This window comes from Macrosteles quadrilineatus, unplaced genomic scaffold (genome assembly GCF_028750875.1).
Source record: "Macrosteles quadrilineatus isolate MER2022 unplaced genomic scaffold, UCM_ALF_1.0 Scaffold_18__1_contigs__length_3160703, whole genome shotgun sequence".
NCBI lineage: Eukaryota > Metazoa > Arthropoda > Insecta > Hemiptera > Cicadellidae > Macrosteles > Macrosteles quadrilineatus.
Window position 1 is genome coordinate 3,112,083 of NW_026542611.1, and position 23,770 is coordinate 3,135,852.

The 23,770-nt window shown below is 33.2% G+C and overlaps 2 protein-coding genes across 2 annotated transcripts; one reads left to right on the plus strand and one right to left on the minus strand.

Moving 5' to 3' along the window:
- Positions 1 to 7,275: 7,275 nt before the first annotated feature.
- LOC129005266 (uncharacterized) lies at positions 7,276 to 9,485 on the minus strand. The gene is made up of 3 exons (XM_054434107.1): positions 9,215 to 9,485; positions 7,786 to 8,932; positions 7,276 to 7,437 (listed from the first exon to the last, which is right to left on the minus strand). The coding sequence occupies exons 1-3, from the start codon at positions 9,397 to 9,399 to the stop codon at positions 7,276 to 7,278; spliced, it is 1,494 nt and encodes a 497-aa protein (XP_054290082.1). The 5' UTR covers positions 9,400 to 9,485.
- A 585-nt stretch (positions 9,486 to 10,070) lies between these two features.
- Positions 10,071 to 13,324, plus strand: LOC129005267 (uncharacterized). The gene is made up of 3 exons (XM_054434108.1): positions 10,071 to 10,085; positions 10,796 to 10,990; positions 11,867 to 13,324. The coding sequence occupies exons 1-3, from the start codon at positions 10,071 to 10,073 to the stop codon at positions 13,322 to 13,324; spliced, it is 1,668 nt and encodes a 555-aa protein (XP_054290083.1).
- Positions 13,325 to 23,770: the final 10,446 nt, after the last annotated feature.

Sequence of the window (23,770 nt, forward strand, 5' to 3'; positions counted from 1 at the left end):
AGTGGAATCTTTTGTAAATATTAAGAAATTGCAGACGGCCTTTCTTTATAGTCCGCTGGGTGGTGGATGAGTTAGTATTCATTTTTTCTAAAAAATTAAAATAAGTTTATATAATATATAGTTAAATACTGTAAAATAAAAATACCATCAAAAAGCTCTTTTAATTGCAGGAATAAAAAGATTCCTGCTATAAAAATAAAACAGTAATAATTTTTTTTTATATATTATATGCAGTTAATTTGGTTTTAAATCAAATATTTTTTTTATTTTTTTTTTATCAATTCAGGAATTATTATTTTTGAATAAATATAAACAAATTATTTGTTGGATAAATTTATTACGATTATAAATTTAAGTTATTTTATGCTATTACGGGGTTTTGTTAAATTTTTGTCGTAACTGATTATTTTGAGAGTTTTAAAATTGTTCTTACCTCGTAAATGATATGTTTTTGTTCAATAATGATAAATCAAATGAATATTTTAAATAATATGTATGTATTTTATAAAACTGTTTAATTGTATTGGTATAAACTATAATTACTTTTTGTTAAGAATTATATCCTAGTTTCCCAACATGTTTGAAATAAACAAAAAAAAAAAATTGTTTTGGAAAATGGATGAGTCACTGTTTCTTGTAGGCCTAATGTATGGCAGTTTTTAATACAATTGTTTTAAACGTAATGTTTTAAGACTTGCTTGGCATGTACAAAAACGCAAAGAGTGGAAAAGTAAACGGGTAAGCAAGAATTCATATGGGTGGGTTCCATCGATTTCCACTAGAGTGTGCAATTAATTGTGATATATTATATTTTTAAACGTGACAGGGTTTTTTTCATTTCAAGATTCTGAATCAATCACTTTCGCGATTTTCGTGATTTTTGTGTTGAAATAAGATAATTTTCAAAGAAAGGGAATGTCAATGCCACGATTTCATTTTTTTAGTTTCATTTTTTTAGTCTAGCAGCCGACACTAATAATTTAAGCTCATCGCAGGGACTGAATATGTAACAGTACTTCCATTTACCTTAACCTCATTGATGAAGGAAATGATGAGTTCATCAATATTAGGCATTTGATGTAGTGAGTTATCCCCCGCTGGCAAGTTTTGTTGTGACATGGCTGTGTTTTGAGGCCAGACGTCGTCATCATTCCTGACATTACTGAAAAATGCAAATAAAACTTATAAACAAAGGGATTATTAGATTAATATAAATACTGTATCTATTTACAAAATTTAAAAATGTAGATTGTAAATATATACCAAAAGTGATTTACCTACTTACTGTAGCTGTTTAGTATTTAGAAGGAAAAAGGAACTATTAACTTTATATTAATTCTAAAGAAGAATATTTATTTTATTTTAAATACAAATGGTAAAGCCAAACTACCCACTGTCACTTTGAAGTTTTGTCGGCAAAATGAAAATGTAAACAAACAAGATATGACAGTTTACGATGAGCTGATCGTTGCAGAAAATATTGGAGTTTGCCGAAACAGCTGCAAAGCAGCGCCTATGCAAGACGCGGAGAGTAAGAGAACTAATATTGCATGTAATGCACACTGGGAATATTGCTGTGACAATGTGATTGGCTGAGCTGGAACAGGTTATGTGCGCGCATGCGCCGAGTGGTATGATTTAAAACATGAACATGGACATGAACTGAACACTGACGGACTGACGTCACTGACTGGACAGAATGACAGAATGTCAGTCAGAAAGAGAAAGAGTTTCAAAATGGCGGAAATGAGCAATGGATATATTTCCATAAAACTGGAAAATGATAAGGCTCAAAATGACCAAATGTTACCTATGAACAATCACTTTTTTATTATTCAATTTAAAATAAATAATACACTCATACGTAACATTTGAAATTAAGTTAAAAATAATGTTCTACTTGCGGGTATTTTACTTTTTGTTAAGAATTATATCCTAGTTTCCCAACATGTTTGAAATAAACAACAAAAAATTGTTTTGTGACACATTATGAATGCAAGAATCAGCTATAGCTTTTGATAAACATAAAAACCAGTTTTAGGTAAATATACCGTGATTAATTTAAGTTGATTTATTGGCTTGGTAAGTAAACATTATTTCAAAATAGCCTAACCTAAAGTTTGAACTCACCAATTTCAATTCGTCGATAAATAAACCAAAATAAAAGTAAAATTATAATATTTTCTTATAAAAATCATTAAATCATCAAATTATTCGGATTGATGTAAACGAGTAATTATGGGATTATTGCAGTGTTAAACTGCAATATACATCCATGCGTAAGTTTTGTACAGCGGTAATCTTCATACTGCTGACTAAAGCATCCACATAGAGGCTCTTAAATCTAAGTATCTTGGTAAAATCATTTTATAATTGGTTGTTGATCTAATATATAGTGATAAATAATAATATTTTAATTCGAAACTGGCTGGACTTTGCCTAAGATTGATGCACTTGAAGATAAATTCAAATTTTCATTTTGAATACTACTTAAGCTGTTGCTTGGTTTTGCTGACGATTTAAAAGAAATGTTGTTAAACTAGTATTTAGAACTGACAAAAGGATTTTATTATCAATATTACAAGCAATTATGCAATGTTACAAGCTGCAGCATCTTTACAAACGGCTAAATTTGTAATAACCAAGTTTATCTGGAAAATTCCTTATGTGAAAATTGATGATGAAATTAAACTATCACTTCTAAAACCAGTGGGAAAAGATCAACCTTTTAAGAATTGCCTTTGGGAGGTGGCAAATGAATGAGTACCCTGTGCTTCCTCAAACCACTTCTCAAACATGGACTGTTAAGACACTGTCAGTTATTGAGAAACTTAGATATGTTATTGTAGGTTTCCAAACTGAACGTAAAGAAAAAAATAATAAAAATGCATCACATTTTGTTCTTTGTGATTTAAATTATATAAGACTTTATTTAAATGGAATATACTACCCATATGATCCATTGAATGGAAACAAAGCTTTGTTATATGAGTACTACGCAAAGTTTCAATCTTCTTTCTATGCAAAAAAGCAGTGTAAGCAAAAAAGACTTTATCGAGTGTTCACCATTATTTGTATGTGATTGTTCTAAACAATCTGAATCTTTAAAAAGTGACACAATTGATGTATGTCTTGAAATTGAAACTTCAAAAGCAGTTCCTACAAATACTGCTGCATATTGTTTGATTATAAGTGATGGATTAGTATATTGCTCTCCATTGTCTGGAACTGTCAAGAAAGTTATGTAAATAGTGTATTAAAAAATAAATGTTGTTTTAAAAAAAATATGTTGTTGTATGTTAACCTTCTACCATTATAATGAAGGAAATTAAAAACACAAATTAATATAATATATACAAGTTTATTTACATATTTCACTGACATCATTTATAGTGCCCATAGGGTAATGTGTTAATACCATCATCTAGAATATGTCTTTTGTCATCATTTGCATTCATTGAAATTTTATTGATAGTAATAGTATTAATTTTATGATCTTTTGATCGAAACTGAGTTTGTTTTTTACAAATTTTCAAGTCTGTACTAAACAAACACTTTTTAAAATCATCAACATTGATGGCTTTTTCCACCACCTTTTGTTAACACCTTTAGCTTTTTTCTTAACAACCTGTTCAAATATTTCGTAACAGTAAAGCTTTGGACGCAAACCTACATTTTCAACTCCATGGTGATGGTTTTCGGCGTCAACCGCGTCGTCAGTTGTAATTCACTGCCAGACGTTTCGCCCTTACTATGAAGTGGCATCCTCAGTGGCTAGGCTGAGACTAGCCACTGAGGATGCCACTTCATAGTAAGGGCGAAACGTCAGGCAGTGAATTACAACTGACGACGCGGTTGACGCCGAAAACCATCACCATGGAATTCAATGACAACGGCCGCGAAAGCTTACGCATGAAGATAATTAGCCTCTACGAGGAGGACATTCATAGAAGACCAACTTGTACGGGACACTCAAAGTCAAGTTTAGGAAGAATCTAGCACGACTTGCCTTCTTGAAGAGATGCAGGGACAAGAATATTCTACCGAATTGTGTCAATTTAAAGCACCATATGAAGACTCGCCCGATCTACAGAGTTCTCAGGAAAGCAGAGAACGCTATTTTGCGATGTGAAATTGCAGACACACGGCTTGAACTACACAACATTGACAAGAAAGTTGTAGAACTACAAGAACATTTGAAGACCACGCTAGAAACGTCAGATTGGGAGCTAGTTGACCGTATTACTACACAAAAAGCTGATAGGATTGGAGAACTAACTAAGGAGAACCATATTAAGAAGTGTAATTCTCTTCTCGTAAAACAATCTGCCTCACCGGCTCCTCCAGTAATTGACGGCGACAAGATGGTTATCAACCTCACGGATGAAAACATCGAGGAAGCTACAAAGTCTCTTCTTTTAAAATGACTGAACTACACTATTACTCCGAACAGAATACCTACGGAGGAAATTGTCCTTGCTGTTGAAAACGCTATTAAGAATCTTCCAACTGTGGAGTCTGAAGAAATTCGACAGGAGGTTTCAGCAGTACTACGGAAAGCCAAGCCACCGCAATCTAACTTAACCCGGGAGGACAAATGACAAATGACAAATTCTTTATTTAACCTGCCCTGAGTTAGACCAAAGGTCCACTCTTCCCGCAGGATAGGAACAACAAATATACAAACAACATATACATGTACAGAGTTGTGGACTATGAAAAACTAAAATTTAATTTTAATAAGTGAAAAACACAAATTATATAACAATACAGAAGTGTAAAAAGAAATTAACTTACACTTACAAATCAAAACATATTACATTGATAACTAAAGATTTTATCACCTAAAACTATTATGGAATTGTCAAACAAAATGAGGATACCTAATATTTATACATGTGCAAAAAGTAATAGTTGAAAAATGATGATGATTTTATACTTTATATCTTTGTAATAACAGATTTTTTACTGCTTTAGAAAAACTTTTAGGGTTATTAAGGTTTTTTATCTCACTATCTAAATTATTGATAAGTCTAATCGATAATACATGGAAAGATTTGTTATATATCATCGTTCTATGCACAGGAAATTGAATTATCTCATTACCAAATCTAGTTCCTCTCATATGGATATCACGCATTCTTGAGTACATTTCAAACAAATATTCTGGCTTACAATTATTTAGAACTTTATAAACTGTGTTTAAAACATTTAATTCTCTTCTCTCTTTAATCTTTAACCAACCCAACTGACGATAATACCTTGTTACATGATCATCCAGTCTTAAATTAAATATATATCTAATACAGGAATTTTGAGCAACTTGTATTCTACTAGTTAGATCGTCATTACAGTCACAATATACAGCAATGGCATAGTCAATGATAGGAAAAATTAATGTTTCTACTAGATCTTTCTTAACGTAATATGGTGGATTGAAACATAAGCGTCTAAATTGGTACAAACAACGATATATTCTATTACAAACATTGGTCACTTGATCAGACCACGATAGGTTCTTTGTCAATGTAATTCCTAAGTTGACAACACTTGTTTCATACTTTAACTCTTGACCATTAATTACTACTTGATGAATATTGTCCATGTTTATTGTGTTTAATAGCCTTGATGTTCCTATTACAATAGGTTTGCACTTCTGTATATTTAAACTAAGACCATGACCTTGACACCACTGAAATACAGAAGATAGGTCCGCATTTAACATATCTACAGCATCATTAATTTTACCAACATCACAGTCTATATAGAGCTGCAAATCGTCTGCATAAAACATACTTTTACTAAAAATAATACATTCATTTAATCTATTTATATACAATGAAAACAACAATGCGGATAATGTGGATCCCTGCGGCACACCTGAAGGGTTAACTTTCCAATTGGAAACCAATCCATTGGCTGTCTTAACTTGTTGCTGTCTAAAGTTTAAGTTTTTATGAAACCAATTTAAAACACTATCACTAAAATTATATGATTGCAATATGGATATTAACAAATTATGGTTGACACAATCAAATGCCCTGGTAAAATCTAATAATACTAACACCGTTACATGCCTCTTATCCATTGCTAATCTTAAATCGTCAGTAATTCGTATAAGAGCAGTCTGTGTACTATAATATTTCCTATAGCCAGATTGATATTTATACAATATGTTATTATCATCTGTAAACTTTATAATCTGTTTGAAGACTAATTTATCTAATACTTTACTTAGCACACATAAAATATTTATAGGCCGATAATGCTTACATTCTACTGGCTTATCTATCTTGGGTAGTGGCAATATTAACGCTTTTTTCCACTGCAATGGATAATCGCTATAAAGTAGTGAAAAATTAAAAATATGACATAATACATCTTTTATTTCACTGAATATTATTCTAATAAATTTCAATTGTACACCATCACTCCCAACAGCATTTGATGAAATATCTGATAATACTTTGAATATTTCTTCACAAGTTAGTTCATTAAAGCTAAGAGGTACATTTAATAGATCATAATTATTTCTCATATCCCTGTAGTACTGTAGCAAATCATTATTAATATTATTGTTTATTCCACAAAAATATGAATTCAATTCATTAAGTTCAACATTAGGATCAAGTGGTCGCTTAAGAACCTTACCTGCACCTTGGGATTTCAAAATATTCCACTTATCTTTATTAGACCTATCAGAGGACAATAACGTATTAAAGTGACGGTTTCTAGCATCTCTTAGTTTCCTTTTAACATCATTTCTACAAACTCTATAATTCTCCCAATCTACAGCATTCTTCGTCCTTAAGTAACGCCTATACAAAGTATTTCTATTTATCATTGATTCTTTCAGTTCATTGTTTATCCAAGGGCATGGATTACGTTTTTTACTTATTTTCCTCTCTGGAACATACTTGAATCAGTTATTTATGAAAGGGCTGTTGTCATTGAAACCAAATTTTTGGGAAATCAAGAAAAACTGTTTGGTTGCTAAGTTACAATACTTAGTTTCAGTTTTTTTGCTATTTTAGATATATTAATCCTTTAAAATATTAGAATTTGGTTTTTGTAACTTTAATGTTATATTTAATTTTTATACAAATTTTTAAAAACTACTGACATGAGCCCTTTCATAAAAAAAGGTTTGAAAACATAAAACCCATTTTTTATTTTCAAGCGTGACTAAAATACAAATTTATTTTTGGTAAAAAAAACACACATTATTACATTTCATAATGAGTTAAAATAGAATCGAGTTAGAAAAAGTCTTATTTAACTGTCTTTCTCAATTGTTGGCCAACAAACAAGCTCATGGTAAAAGGCTAGGTGTTCTTGAGGAACGTATTGGACAAGCTTCTTGATGTCATCCATTTTCTTCTTTGGTATAGGAACTTTTTCTTTATACAGAATGTCAGTGGGAGGTGAAATTTCAACCTGTTGATTTGATTGGTTAGCAAGATTAAAGGTCTTTGAAGGAAATCCACCAATAAAATCCGAAACAACCACTTGACCTTTCTTGGAATGGTGAAAAGAAAACTCATGATAAGAATTTATGGTAAAATACTCCCTTTTCCCCCTCTTTTCAGTTTTGGTTTCCTCTGAGAAAGTGCTTTTTTTATAAAAGTTGGGCCACCACTTTTGGAAATCCAAAATGTCATCTTTGTCTACCAAGTCCACCGTAAACTTCCCTTGTACTGAAGCACTTATTATCATTTCCGTTACCTCTTTTACGGTATAGTAGCGATCGCATCTTCTTAATTTTCTTTTTACAACGCCGAATACCCTATCACATGGCAGGTACGAGTGTCCTCTTATTGGAAGTCTATACACAATTTTTTTAAATCTTCCACTGTCTATGAGATATTGCAAAAACCTGATCATGGTGTGGTTTTTGTTTTGACCTGTGCAGTTATCACTGTATAGGTACAATTCATCAACATTTGCAGGTACATTGTCATTAATGTATTTTTGTATGAAAGAGCAAACTTCATTGCAACCTTTAGCAGCAACACCTTGATGGTATAGGTAAAAAGTTGCTGAGTCATTATTGCTATTGTGAATAGCGAATGGGTAAACTGACAACTGTCTGAGGTAATACACGTCCTGAACTGGAAGGGTTGGCAAAGATATGTTAGCACAGTAGTCAAAACATAAAAGTAAAGCGTTTTTGTGTGAGGCGCAGTAATCTTTGGTCTCACTAATTGATTTATAAAATTTGTTACTACGCTTCTTGTGAACTAATAGCTGTGCTTCAGCTACTCGTTTAGCAGTCTCATTTAGTTGAGGGTTTTTAATGCGAGTATTAAGCATTTCACACTCACAGCATGTGTCAATCTGGGGCCTTCCAAACCGATAGTTAAAATGCTCTTTAAATACTTTATAATAGTAGCTATAAACTACATCGCTTCCCTCAAATTTGTCTAAGAACAGATTGTACATTTTCTTGATATCAAGGTTGGCATCTAAGTACTTAATTTCCTTAGATGAGTAGTGACTTATTTTTAAAGGGAAGGACTCAATGTGCTTTTTTATTTGATCCGTATAATCTTTAGGAAACGTTTTCCTATTCATCTGCTGTCCTCTTAAGTCTCTAGGCGACTTACCTTTTAAAAGTAAATTTTTAAGTCTTCTAACCTTTTTATCGCCTATTCCATACAAACTCAAAAAAGCCTTTTTGCAAACTTTAGTTCTTTTTTCACCAACCAGTACATGAAAGGTAAAAGAACTTTCATGTGCAACAGAATGCTTAGGCTTAGGTTCTTCTTCAGTTTGTGTAGTAACTCTTGATCTTCTAGTTTTAACAGGATGGGCTTCTATTAATGACTGATAAAATAAATCTTGTTCATCTTTGTTTTGAAAGCTTCCTCCTCTATTTAGAATATCTAATTGATCCTCTTCAGTTATACGTTCAAAACATTTCATTCTGCACCTAAAAAAATTAGAATGTATCAGGCCTTAACGTCTTAAGGTCTTTTTGGTTTAGAGATGAATTGGTGACTACATTTTTAACAAACTTTGGTCTCTAGGCTACTATGTATTAGAGAAAATAAAAAATGTGTAGGCCTAAAGTTTTTCCAACAAAATAATCAAATAAAGACATAACCTAATTCTTAGGAAACAACATAATAAAAATTGAAAGGTGATTTGACTTTGTTTCTAAGTTAGGAATGTTGGTAACTTAGTGTAAAGCATAGATAAACATTCAACATACGTGCATGGTATTCCAGTTGTACGTGCTTCTGTAACATTTCCTTTGTAGTTGACGTATTCATCTCCTCGAATTCTGGCCTTTTTAATAACATTCACTTTATATTTTTCAATATTTCGTACACCTCTTTTTCGTTTATTTGTTTCTTTACCTAGGCCTTCGTCGTCAGGACTTTCACTTTCTAACATTTTAAAAAAAGCACTTGAGTAGGCTAAACGAGTATAAAGTAGCTTGAATACCAAACAAACATAACCTCTAACCTCAACTCTCTTAGAATAGAATGGTGCAGTAGAAAAGTAAGAAAAACAAGCCCAGCAGAAGCTCAGCTGACAGGAAAAAACGTCCAATGCGCATGCGCTGCCAACCTAACTTTGTTCATGAAAGGGCTCCTGTCTCTGACATGAGCCGTTTCATAAACAATTACAGATTTCAGCTGGCTTCAATGTGCATTACAACAGGTTTGACAAGAGCCCGTTCATAAATAAATATGCAGATATGTATGTTTTATTGATTTTCGACCAAAAGTCAATTTGTAAAAAAAAATGACATGAGCCCTTTCATAAATAACTGATTCACTTATCAAATAATAAATGTAACCTATTGTTCAATATCTCTATCTTATTATCAACATTATCACTTGCGTAAAGATCGCCCCAATCTATGGTTAAACATTCTTGTTTTAACTGGTCAAGTTGTATATTTTTAAAATATCTTACAAAAATAATTTCCTTGCTTACATTTAATTTCACCCTAAAATTCATTTCAACAAAAACAAGATCATGATAAGATATTCCTGATATAGGTAACTGACCATAACTATGAACTCTCTGCACATCGTTAGTAATGATTAAATCTAACAATGAGTCTGACAATGGTAAATGATAGGTTGGTTGTAATGGTAAAACAGTTAAATTCAAATTATTCACTAACCTCTTAAATTGTGTTTTTTCAGCAAACTCTCTATTAGTACTTAGATTGATATTAAAATCTCCCAATATTAAGACATTATCGTAAACTGGAAGTAGGCCAGAGATAATTTCAAAAAACTCATCGAGATGACTAGCCTTAGGTGGACGATACACAACACATAAAAGTAGTTTCCAACCTAATGATAATTCAACAATCATAAATTCTATTCTCTTACTGTATACAGATTGAGAGGTAGCTATTAACTTAAAATGAAAATCTTTTCTTATAAATACAGCTACTCCTCCTCCTTCCTTACCAACCCTATCATGACGTAAAAGATTATAATCATTTAACATAAAAGGTGAAGATGAGATTTCGGGCTTTAAAAAAGTTTCTGACACGGCAATGATATCAATAAATGAATCTTGGAAAACATTAAAAAAACGAGTCTTTATGAGCTCTAATATTCTCAACATTGACATGTACTATTTTTAAACATTTTCTTAAATTACTGAACTTATTTTTTAAATTAAGACATGAAGTAATTTCTATGTTTGAAACGTCATTACTTTCAACCATTTAACCAGATAAAAGAGTATGAAGCGGTTATTAAATAGGCCCTCATTTGAACAACAATAAGAAATACAAATCCTAACAAAACACTACGTGAAACAGGAGGAGAGATTCGCCTTACGCAAATTATCCAAGAATGATTCAAAAATTGTACTTCCAGCGGACAAAGGCAATGCAACAGTCGTCATGAAGAAGGAAGACTACAAAAACAAGATGACAAAAATGCTAAATGAAGGTCCTTGCAAAGTCATTCGCAACCCCACATCTAGAACACCCCACATCTTCATTTTTAGAAACGTTCGCGAAATTCTTAACATTAATGAAATAAAAAAGTTATACTATGCATTTGTCCAATCAGTACTCCAATATGGAATTATAGTATGGGGAGGAGCTAGTAGCAATATTTTAAAGCCTCTGTTTGTCATACAAAAACTTATTATTAAAATAGCTTTTCAATTCAACAGGCGTTTCCCTACAAATGTATTATTCAAAAACACTCAATTACTTTCGGTGCGTCAACTTTTTATCAAAACTTTACTTGTATATACCTACTCTAATCAAGATTTGATAGTGACGCCAATCACACATAACTATTCCACCAGAGGAGCTGTAAATGTAGGTATTCAGGTACCCCGAGTTTTCAAGTCTGCAAACCTTACTAATGCTTTTTATATTGCGAATTTTTTGTATAGGAATATACCATCAGAGATTAGAGATCTACAGGTATCTCTTCCAGTTTACAAACGTTCGGTAAGCAGTTGGCTGTCGGATATTGGGCTCGATCAGTCTGAGACACTTATCGGTTCAGTATACATGACCTAAAATAATTATACACAAATACACCAAACAATATTTAGCGTACATATATCAGTAACTGCAACTCCATTCACTCGACTACCTTTTATTTAGCATTAACTGTTCCTGTAGCTGTCTCATAGCTTAGTTGTAAATATTATTTTGATTAATTTAGTTTTATTTTTTAAGAATATTTCTAATTTGTAAAAGAGCTCGTCCCGCGCACAGGTCTTTTACGGCCTATGCGGGACTATTGTTCGTATTTTGTATATGTATATATTGTAAAAACTTTTGGAAATAAAGCAGATTTTGATTTTGATTTGATTTGATTTGAGAATTACTACATCAGTCAACAAACTCATTCGTTCTATAACACAGCTTAGTGAAGAATACAAACGCCATCTTATTAACTCTGATCCACGACCTCCGATCATCTACGGTCTTCCCAAAGTTCACAAGGACGGGATTCCTATGCTACCCATAGTCAGTTCAATTGGATCACCTACGTACAACATCGCCAAGTTTGTTTCTAAACATCTTTCTGAGTTTGTTGGGCTGACTGAATCGTTTGTTAAGGACTCCAGACACTTCATCGAAATAATTAAGCGCGTTAAACTGGATGATAATGATATCCTAGTGAGCTTTGACGTTGAATCACTTTTTACTAGCATTCCTGTTCCAGAAACAGTAGACATCATAAGAACACTCCTGGATGACAGCTTAGCTCAGTTAGCAGAGATTTGCCTAAATTCCACGTATTTTTACTTCGATGGAAAATACTTTGAACAAACAGAAGGTGCAGCGATGGGTTCACCGTTATCTCCTGTAGCAGCCAACTTATTCATGGAACATTTGGAGAGAAATGCAATGGAATCTGCAATCCTAAAACCCAAGATTTGGCTCCGTTACGTGGATGACGTCTGGGCAGTGTGGCCTCACGGGAGAAATAAGCTTACAGAGTTTTTGGACCATCTCAATAGTATTAACTCCAACATAAAGTTCACGATGGAAGAGGAAAGAGACAGGAAACTGCCATTCTTGGATGTACTAACTACAAGGAAGGAAAACGGAACAATTGGCCATGCTGTGTACAGAAAACCAACGCATACCAACAGATATTTAAACGCTCAATCACATCACCACCCGGCACAGAAAAACGGCATATTAAACACACTGATAAATAGAGCAATCCGCATCTCAGACATGGAAAACAGGATTAGTGAAGAAAAAGTGATAACTTCGGCCCTCTTAAGCAACGGTTATAGTAAAAAGGATATTAAGAGAGCTTTTAAGAGACAGGATTGTAGGCTAGCACAAGTAGCAGCAACCGATAAACAAAAAGTCAGTGACAACAGTGAGAGAAGACATAATTCGTATCTTCCTTATGTGAAAGGGACATCGGAGAAGATTGGCAGGATTCTCAAAAAATACGACATCACACCAGTATACAGGCCTCTGAGAAAAATAAACTCACTCCTACCCAATGGTAAAGACAAATTACCCCTAAGCGCACCGGGTGTATACAAGATTCCTTGTTCCTGTGGAAAAGTTTACATCGGAGAAACCAAACGGATGATTTCAACTAGATTGAAAGAACACATTCGCCAGACAAAACAGGAAAATATTGAAAAATTGGCAGTAGCAGAACACAGTTTTACAACGAAACACGCCATAGAATTTGACAAAGTTAAAGTACTCGCTAAAGAACCCTATTTCTACCATAGAAAAATCAGAGAAGCTATTGAAATCAAAAAACATCCAGATAATTTCAATAAAGATGACAGCTACAAGCTTCCACAGTCATGGAATCCGGTATTACGTCACCTTGTTTACTAGAAACTACTAGAAACAGCCAGAGCAAGGGGAGTATGCATTCCTGCATTCCACACGCGCGCCGATGACCTCACCCCAACTATATAGTATACCTGGACGGACTTCTCTGACTTAGTCTCAGCCTAGCCACTGAGGATGCCACTTCATAGTAAGGGCGAAACGTCTGGCAGTGAATTACAACTGAAGACGCGGTTGACGCCGAAAACCATCACCATGGAATTCAATGACAACGGCCGCGAAAGCCTACGCATGAAGACCACATTTTCAATATTTTTTCAGAAAATTCATCCTTAAATTTACCTAGCACTTTCTTGTTACTAGCTGAAAAGCATGGATGATTCTTACAAAAATTAGAAGTATCAAAATACTGTTTTAGTTCAGGGCTATTCATGTCTACATATATATCATTAGTGATAATTTAATAAAAAAAGTGAATCTGTGTCAGAATACAAGAGTTTAACTTTTGAACCAAAAAACCTTTTTAACCAAAAAACCTTTTTATGATTTGGTATTGAAATCATACATATGAAGTATACATACATATGAAGACCCGAACCCACGACACTACTGCCTTGGGCCCGAAGTTTGCGACGCTACCGACTGAGCCACCGACTCACCTACTTACAAACTTAATTAAATTGCTTAGGTTACAAACATACTTCCTTGTATGAAGGACTGGGAATAGAATAAATAACTTTTTCCTACAGTCACCTGACAAAGTAAGCTTCCTTGTACTGTTTATAGTACAGAAAGCTGGTAATTGCTGCATATTTATACTTTGTCGTACGGTTTATACTTTGGCGCACATCAGGATTCCAACGAAACAACACAAAACAGAGTGGTTCTATTATGCACGTAATCCATGTACGCACGGAAATAGGTCGGCACCACTTAAAGATAATAATACTATGAGCAGCTGATTGACTATTATAACTACGATTTAACCTGTCATTTCGTGTTTATCGTTTCGGTCTTTCTGGACTTTTCTTTTGAACGTTTTTAAAACATTCCTACGATCTTAATAAACAAGAAACTACCTTTACAGCACTTTTTTAGCCGCGGAAACCACTTCAAATTACAAAAAAAACATACGGAACTATATTCTCAAGTCGCGGAGCACATTTCTTGCCGAGGAAAAATAGCGGAGTGATACGGACCGGGTACTACTTTCTCTAGGGCACCTATTTGTGTTGCCAGCTGAACCTAAAAACGTGTTGTAGGCTATAGTGTTTGAAAGACTAATCATTTATATGCTTTATAGTGACTGTAAGTCATAAGTCATAAGTTCTTTATTCCAGAATTACAAAATTACATTGCATTGGAATAGTCAAGTTTATAATGAAATGTAGGAAAAATATAATGTTTAACACGAGTGCAAAAGGCCTTTGCTGCACTCAAGATCATCATCTCATTAGCTGCAGAGTAAACATTGCTCTCGTGTGCAGCAAAGTGCCACTTTGCCCACTAGTTACACAAATAACTATTTACTGGCATGTGACATTTTACACATCTTAGCTCTAACTTCTTTCGTTGGCCATAATTTGAGAGTTCTTTGAAATTCTACTTTGTGGGTGTGTAATATACTTGGATTGCAGGGAGAAGAATAAAAATCTTCAATGCTTGAGTGGCGTTTGCCAACAATGAAACTGTCGTTGTTGATTTCAGCAATATTCATTATTAACACAACACTTCCCTCTTTTAACAGACAACAATTATTATCTTTTTGTTCTGTGGTTAAAACAAAGTCTTCTGCTTTAAAGCACTTGTACTGCGCTTGATCATTAAGTGCATCTGTTGGTAGTGGCCCATTTGCATGAGTCTGTGTTAAAATCTTTGTTGATTCCTTCTCTTTGGATGATTTTTGTATTTTAAGAACATATTATTCCTCTATTCTTTTGGCCAGCTGTTGAAGAGGTGTATTATTCTTCCTTAGTTTTTCTTGATATCCTGCATATTGTTTTCAAACCTACCTAGCACTTAATGTAACGAAACACCCATACCTTCTAAAATCATCCACTAAGTGCAACAGGATATGTACATTATGTGAAATAAATTCTTTTCCATAAATAATCACAAATGATTCGACAAAATGAATCAACAATTTGTGGGCATATTCCAGATTATCATCGATAGTTACGTGTAAAGGACTTGCCATGATAGTGATTGCCAGGTGTAAGGTCAAGAAATTAAATAAATGTCTTCCCTTATAACATTTTTTAAGAATATAGATGAGCCGGTACTGAACAAGTTAGAATGTGGAGTTTAAAAAAACTACAGCGGCACCGGCAGAGTGCTAAAATTGACAGAGTGCTCAATCTAGGCCCAGTTTTGGGAGGATCAAATAAGAGGGGATATTATGTTGCAGTGGTGAAGCTCGCTAGGTTTGGAGCAGAAATTTATCAACCACCCCGATCCATGCAAACATCACCATACACATATGTAGGCCTAGTAAATTAATTTCTCTCTTAATGGTCTTTGCGGATGGTTTGTATAGTTAGGAGCTAATACATCTCGGCACTCTATGGTGCCATTTTAAGACTCCAACCATCGTCAGACCCAATTCGCCTATTGGGTATGATGATGATTGGAGTGTCCAATATGAAATCGATCACCACTTACAATCTTTATTGCATATTTACCGTCTTTTAAGACTGACTATACTTAGATATGGTCTGAAGCTTGAGTGCCAAAACAATAATTTTTAGTGCCATAATTACGGTATATGTAATTTATTGTGAAATAATTTCTTAGTATACTTCTTCAGAAGGGCTTAAAGATTCCTTTCAACACCGATCATTTACGAGTTGTTAGCCTACTTTCATTAGGGTGCAATAAGTGGTCTATTGTCTGTGGTACTCTGCCAACACAATAATAATGAATACATTCAAATAAGTTCAAATAAATTGTAATAAATAAAGTTACAAACCTGATCTATTACTGCTTCAGATGTGGTAGCAGGTAGAACACTACCACTGGCATCTTGAATGTTGCCTGAATCACATCCTTCTTCATTAATCTTCACCGAAGGTCCAAGGTCTTGTCTGCCATAGATTGTTCTGTCATGGAACCCTCCAAAGGTTGGTACCAGCTACCAGGCACACTTTTATTGCCAGTAGCAATGAATTAGTAGAACATTTTCTCATCTTGGTAACTGGCACAGTATTAAGGTAATTAATTTTACATGTAACACTGACATAGTGTTGGTGTTTGCATGGTCCACTATGATTTCCAACTTCGCATGAGCATACGCCAATATCAATGTTGACGTTGTATGTTTTTTGGTTAAGTGGGAGACAATGAACACGTAATTACTATGTTTATCAAAGTTAAGTCAGTGATTTTTTTTCCTTGGAAAGGTATTGCATTGTTTTCTGATACCTCGCACTTATCACATCAATTACTTTTTGAGTATAGAAATCATTAAATGTGATGCATAAGAAATTAATCAATTGCAAGATGTTGTATGCTCTTGTTCTATTAAGAATTTTGTCCTTCAAGACTCTCATTGATGTTTCAACAATCTTGTTGGAATTGTTGTTCCTTCCACACTGTTGTTGGAATTGTTGTTCCTTACACACTGTTGTTGGAATTGTTGTTCCTTACACACTGTTGTTGGAATTGTTGTTCCTTCCACACTCTGACATTGCGGCTCCATTTTTCAGAAGACTCGAGGAGATTGTCAAAATATGTATTTAAAAGTGGGTAATTTTTTAAGTGAACGCTGTATAGACTTGTTGGCACATTTCAGGTGAATTCTTCATCCGTTTTAGATATTACCACTTCCTTAAACATTCTGTATATCTCCTGCCAATCATGTATGCTAATGTTATGCTTCTTATCCATCAACCACCCGAAACACGATGATTGTAATTTGTTACTTTTTTTATTACACAAGAGCGGTATTTCAAACTAAATTATCTTAATAGGTCCAGAAACTCAATGATTAAGAATATAATTGTATTTACTGGTTAGCCTTCCTGATGAATATTTAATTAATGTTCCTCTTAAAAGACACCACCAGAGTTTAATAATGTCGACAAATAGCACCACTGATCTTAAAGTTAAGCCACAGGACTAAGGTGGAGCCTAGTTTGAACTGTTTATTATAAAGTTTCTTTTAAAGAAAAAATGAAACTAGAATATGTAATATTAACATAGTTTTTAGTAGTTTTGAAATAAATTACATCCTCAATGTTGATATTTTCTGTTACACGTATACAGTACCAATATTTTTTTTAGCTTTTAGGCTTTCTAGTTGTTGAGTTAGGCTATGTTAGATTAAGTTACCATTTTAATTTGTTAACAATAAATGACATGACATGATCTGGCCTAACAATTGGAAAGCTTAAAAATGGAATTGGAGTGGTGATACTTTTGCAAATAATATATTTTATAAATTAGCATAAAAGATTGTTTTAAAGAGTTAGCAAAAAAGTTAACTGACTCTTCAACAGGTTGTTGGACTCTGTGGCATAAAACAATGAAAAGATCGAGTACCTTTTATCTGTTTTAATGTGTTGAATATTTTCTCCAAAGACCCTGACGTACATTTCTTGGACTTTCTCTGGCCTAACAGAAACATAAGCAATACCTTTGATCTTTTCTTTACAGCATTCAAACATTTGATGAGAATCAGAATCTGGTTTTCATATGCTCGCTGAAGACTTTCTTTTGTTACAGCTCGTGTTGTAGTCGCACAGACACCGTCACACACATTATTTCCATGGCATGATGCATAAAAATGTTCATACAAAAGTATTCTTTTTAATACTGTATACTGACCTATTACCCTAATTTTTAATTTAGGTTAGGCCTAGTTTTTGTTTTAGAGACCAGAGCCAAGATCTGTGGAAATAATAGAGTCTGATTAAATCACCAAGTAATTACTGTATTTATTTTTCATTCACGTTAACCAGCCTATAATAACAATTATCAATTTTACAATAATAAATTCTTAGGCTAGAGATACCTGTACATACACATATACAATATGGAAAGCGCTCTTTACTCAGGGAAGAAAAGGAGGATCTTCGTTCTGAAATACAAAATAAATTGTCTGAGTTACATATCGGTATACTAAATTAACTAAAATACTGATTCAGGTAAATACAATTGTTTTGCACGAGGCAAGAGGTTATGATTTGCAAGTTGTTGAAAATACTATGATTGTCTTGCAGATAAACTAAATCTTTGTTATGTTATGTTTAACATTTAATACTTCTGGTTGATGTAAAAATGATATTTTACAACGGATGTGCTCGGATAATTAAAATTACAACTTTTACAATAAATCTACTCACATCGTCTAATGGTCTCCTCTATTTCCGCTCTCCAAAAAAAAACAAACTATGTCGAGATTGATCTGTACAACAAGGGCAGAACAACATATACATGTTGGAATTACTGTAGGGCTGAACAACCTACCAACTTAAGGTAATAGATTAGCAACAATTAATTCAATGATTATTATAACTTAATTAAATGTTTCCTACTGTAACAAATGAGTATAAATATCCTACTTCCAAAGGAAACATTTGATTTTTCTATACCTCCTCAACAATTTCAATACTAGTTAACAAATAAATTATAATTTTCGAACAGGCTTACGAAAAATATAAATAACATATAACAAGTGATTCTGTTTTTTTTACATATTAGTTTTTCATAAATATATAACATTTTGTAAGGAGCTAGCAATATAGATTTAACTGTCATGCATGTATTTTTTTTTGTGCACAAGGAAATTAGACCATGTATAGTTAACCCACTAGAAAACTCCCTTGTTACATTTATTTCCCTTATCTTTCTGTAATGAGGTCAAGGACTTTCAAACAGGTTTTAGTGATAATCAAGTAGTGGAATGACTTAAGCGAGCAGAGTGTCCAAGTTTGCAGTATAGTTCAGTATTCGGTGCAGTTCAGTGTCCTTGTAATTCAGTGTAGTTAGTTTGCGCGCGTAGTGTCAGTGTGTGTGTAAGGGAAACCAGTGTTCCATAACCAAGTGCGTGTGATACCACCGAGTTCCTATTTACAACACTTCCATTCGGAAAACATTCTTTCTCATACAAATTTCTTTCGCTCACATTTATACACCGTACATACAACTTACATTCAAAAAACACGCGTACTTTCATGGTCCTTTACACTGTAACGGATATACCTCCGTTTGAAGTTAGAACGTGTCTTCCCAACAAACATATATATATATATATATTTTTTTTTTTTTTCAAATAAAATCATAGATTAATCTGCATTACACTGACCACCAATACTATTTTAATACTATTTAAAGGTTCTTCCAAAGGAAGAGATACCAGATAACATACTAATAATAACTCCGATGACGTACAGAATGGGAAATATTTTATTCTTTGAATGATCAATCATACTTGGTAACTATCGCAATTAATATCATTATTGTTTTTACACTTATTACTCTTTAATAAAAAAACAATGCTAAATGCTCAAAATATGTATAATTTCACTCAATTCATCGCAGTTGCGCAATTCAATCGCGCAGTTCAATCACGCAATCGCGCAAGCCTTGAAAGTAACCGTCGATTTCGACGGGTTTCACCTATTATCACAATATTTTGTTAAAATTAGCTGTTGTCAGTTTTCATAAATGCAAAAAATTATAGTGGTGAACCTTGTTGGTAAATCTTATAACTTTTAATACTTTTGCATAACATAGAACCAACTTTTTTAGTTGAAACAGCTGACTAAATTCTTTAATTCCCTTTAAATATGAATACTCATAAGGTTAACATGGTAAACTACAGAGCCACTGGGGCGGGGCCCGAAAGGATTTTTGAGATAAGAATGTACCTATATGTTAATCAGGAATGTGAGCTACCATCATGCCAAATTTCAGCACAATCCGTCCAGTAGTTTATGCGTGATTGAACTTCAAACAAACAAAAACAAACAAACACACAAACTTTCACATTTATAATATTAGTAAGATAAGATGTATTCCCTTCTTACCTTCATTTTCTTTAAGTCCTTTTCTGATCTTCCTTTCTTTTCTTTTGTCGCTGTACTGTAAACATAAGAATTATGTATATTATGACCATGTTCCAACCATTATGTCCAAGCTGTGAAATTATGGTCTGAATGTTATTTCTGTTGTAGAGGGGTTAAACTAAACATGATCTATTATCATATGGCTTGGCTAATACAATTATTTTGTGATTTTTTTTCAGAATAAGTTAATCAGGAATGTGAGCTACCATCATGCCAAATTTCAGCACAATCCGTCCAGTAGTTTATGCGTGATTGAACTTCAAACAAACACACAAACTTTCACATTTATGATATTAGTAAGATGTATTCCCTTCTTACCTTCATTTTCTTTAAGTCCTTTTCTGATCTTCCTTTCTTTTCTTTTTTTCGCTGTACTGTAAACATAAGAATTATGTATATTATGACCATGTTCCAACCATTATGTCCAAGCTGTGAAATTATGGTCTTAATGTTATTTCTGTTGTAGAGGGGTTAAACTAAACATGATCTATTATCATATGGCTTGGCTAATACAATTATTTTGTGAATTTTTTTTTCAGAATAAACGAATTTGAAAATATGGAAGTGTCTCCTTACTAAACGAAGCCCGAGCAACATGTGGCAGTCCCGCAATTAGGATTTCACATGCCTGCATTCGTTGTTGCCAGTCCTATTGACTGCTAAATCGATCTTCTGACAAGGTCAATGTTTTCAGGAGTTCGGATGGTTCTTTGAGCTCCAAATATTTTTCGCAATACACCACCACACACACACTGAAGTCCTTCAAATTGTAACAGCTTTGCGACAGGCCACCCGATAACACGATCTCAGCCAACGCTAGCTACACAGCAACAATAGACAGATTTTTGAAAAAAATGCATCTCGAGTGCAAAAGCACATTCCTCACTCGAACAAGCCATATCTACTACTGAAAGTGATATTCTACATTCGTGTAGTTCTTGACAAAAGACTCTAATACAAAACTAGATGTTTGTCTCTCGGACTTGACATGGTATCAAAAAGAATTGATATCTTACTAATATCATAAATGTGAAAGTTTGTGTGTTTGTTTGTTTGTGTGTTTGAAGTTCAATCACGCATTAATTACTGGATGGATTGAGCTCAAATTTGGCATGATGATAGCTCACATTCCCGATTAACATATAGGCATATTTTTATCCCAAAAATCAATCAACAACAAAAACTCAAAACTCAAAACTTGTTATCAAAACTCGCAAAGAAAATGAAATAGTTAGTATACGCTGTTCTAAATGTTATATATTTACTCCTGATATTTTAGTTCTAATAAGGCAGTTATGGTAGTTGGAAAGCTTGAGTTTTTCGCATACTTGTCTTAACTTACAGATTCAATTACATCCTTAGTTAACCAAACAGGATATTTACATTGATTGACAAAAGGGGTTAAACTAAACATGATCTATTATCATATGGCTTGGCTAATACAATTATTTTGTGATTTTTTTTTTTCAGAATAAGTTAATCAGGAATGTGAGCTACCACATGCCAAATTTCAGCACAATCCGTCCAGTAGTTTATGCGTGATTGAACTTCAAACAAACAAAAACAAACAAACACACAAACATTCACATTTATGATATTAGTAAGATGTATTCCCTTCTTACCTTCATTTTCTTTAAGTCCTTTTCTGATCTTCCTTTCTTTTCTTTTTTTCGCTGTACTGTAAACATAAGAATTATGTATATTATGACCATGTTCCAACCATTATGTCCAAGCTGTGAAATTATGGTCTTAATGTTATTTCTGTTGTAGAGGGGTTAAACTAAACATGATCTATTATCATATGGCTTGGCTAATACAATTATTTTGTGAATTTTTTTTTTCAGAATAAACGAATTTGAATTATCTCTGCAACTAAAAAAAATAATCACAGGCCTATTACTATTTTTAACTAGGAATGCTTTCATTACAGAGAAAGCCAGTTGTGCGGAGCAATCATGTTTCATGGTTTTTAATAAAGCAATAAATGAAAAAAATGTATAGATATAATAAATAAAATACAAATGTTCCCAAACTCTGCACTGCTAGCCTTTACTACTTATTTCATCACGTCCTACGTCGTGGACCTGTTTCCCTCCCTTCCCATAACATTTTAGGACAGGTGATGTTATTTAATATATTTATCTAACTGAGCTTGGAATGGATGTGCTGTTGAAGTGTTGTGCTCAAGGTGAGACTTTTAAGGCAGCCTTGTTCATCTTTGAAATAAAACACAAAGGGAATGGCACAAGGGTGTGGCTTGTTTGTTCACCCAATGGTATCCTTGCACTTCATCTTGTGTGACAAAATTCTTACGTTTTACTGACAATTCTGAGGGAGCCAAGCATTCATCAATTGGAAACGACTGTTTTTTTTATCTTTCTTATATTTACCTTGAGCTTTTGCAATAAAATGATGCATTTAAAAATTTTCTAGTTTTTCTACAAGCGCTACGAAACATTCTTCATGTGGTTTTGTGATTGTTAACATTTCTGTTCGGTCTTGAATGAAGAATTATTAATATTCAATATTGTCTGGCATACAATCTTCCTCCTCTGATTCTTTAAACATTTCAAATAACACTATAAGTGAATCATAGATATGTTGAGAATCGCAGTGTATGTTGTATTGTCTGTATTTTAGTGTATTTGAGTCTACACAGACTGACACATTTGAGTGTATACACATTTGTGTATTTGGGTGTATACAGACTGGTACATGCTATCAAACAGCCTCTTTAATAATGTTTGGCAATAAATAAGGCCTAAATATTGTTAACACAAATTGTTTGTATTTATATCTTAAGTTGAAAATAATTACCTACATTAGACTACTGTAGGTGTAGATGTATCGCGATTGATAATAACCTTTTTCCCCTTATGTTTGTGATTTTTTTGCTGACTTACTTGAATTTTATACTGGGGTTTACAAACGTAAATTCCTTTGAATTTTGAAATTTTCAGATTTTTATCTGGTCCCCTAACCGTAATATAGCAGGTCAAAAAATTAAAACTTTTCTAAAATCGGGTTTTTGAAAGCTAAGGTCTTGTTTTTTTTATCTTTTAAGGGGTAACTTCTCACCACTGAAATTTTATAAACAATTACACTACTATGAAGTGTAAAAGCACAAATAAAACTAGAGACGAGAAACTTCCCCTTATTAGGAAGATTATTGATTAAAAATTTAGACTTTAAAATATTTTAAAACGACAAATATTATTAATTAAAAATATGTAATAAGACACATGAAGCAAATTGATAATGGGTTCAATGTGTAGGCCAAAGTGTTCTGAATTCAATGCTTTTCATTTGATAGTCCTAGAGTAACCCATTGCCGAGAAATTAAAAAAAACGCAGAGGCTTACAAACACGGAAAACAACGATCAGCGTAAACGAAAACGGCCGTAATTTATAAACTTTAATAACA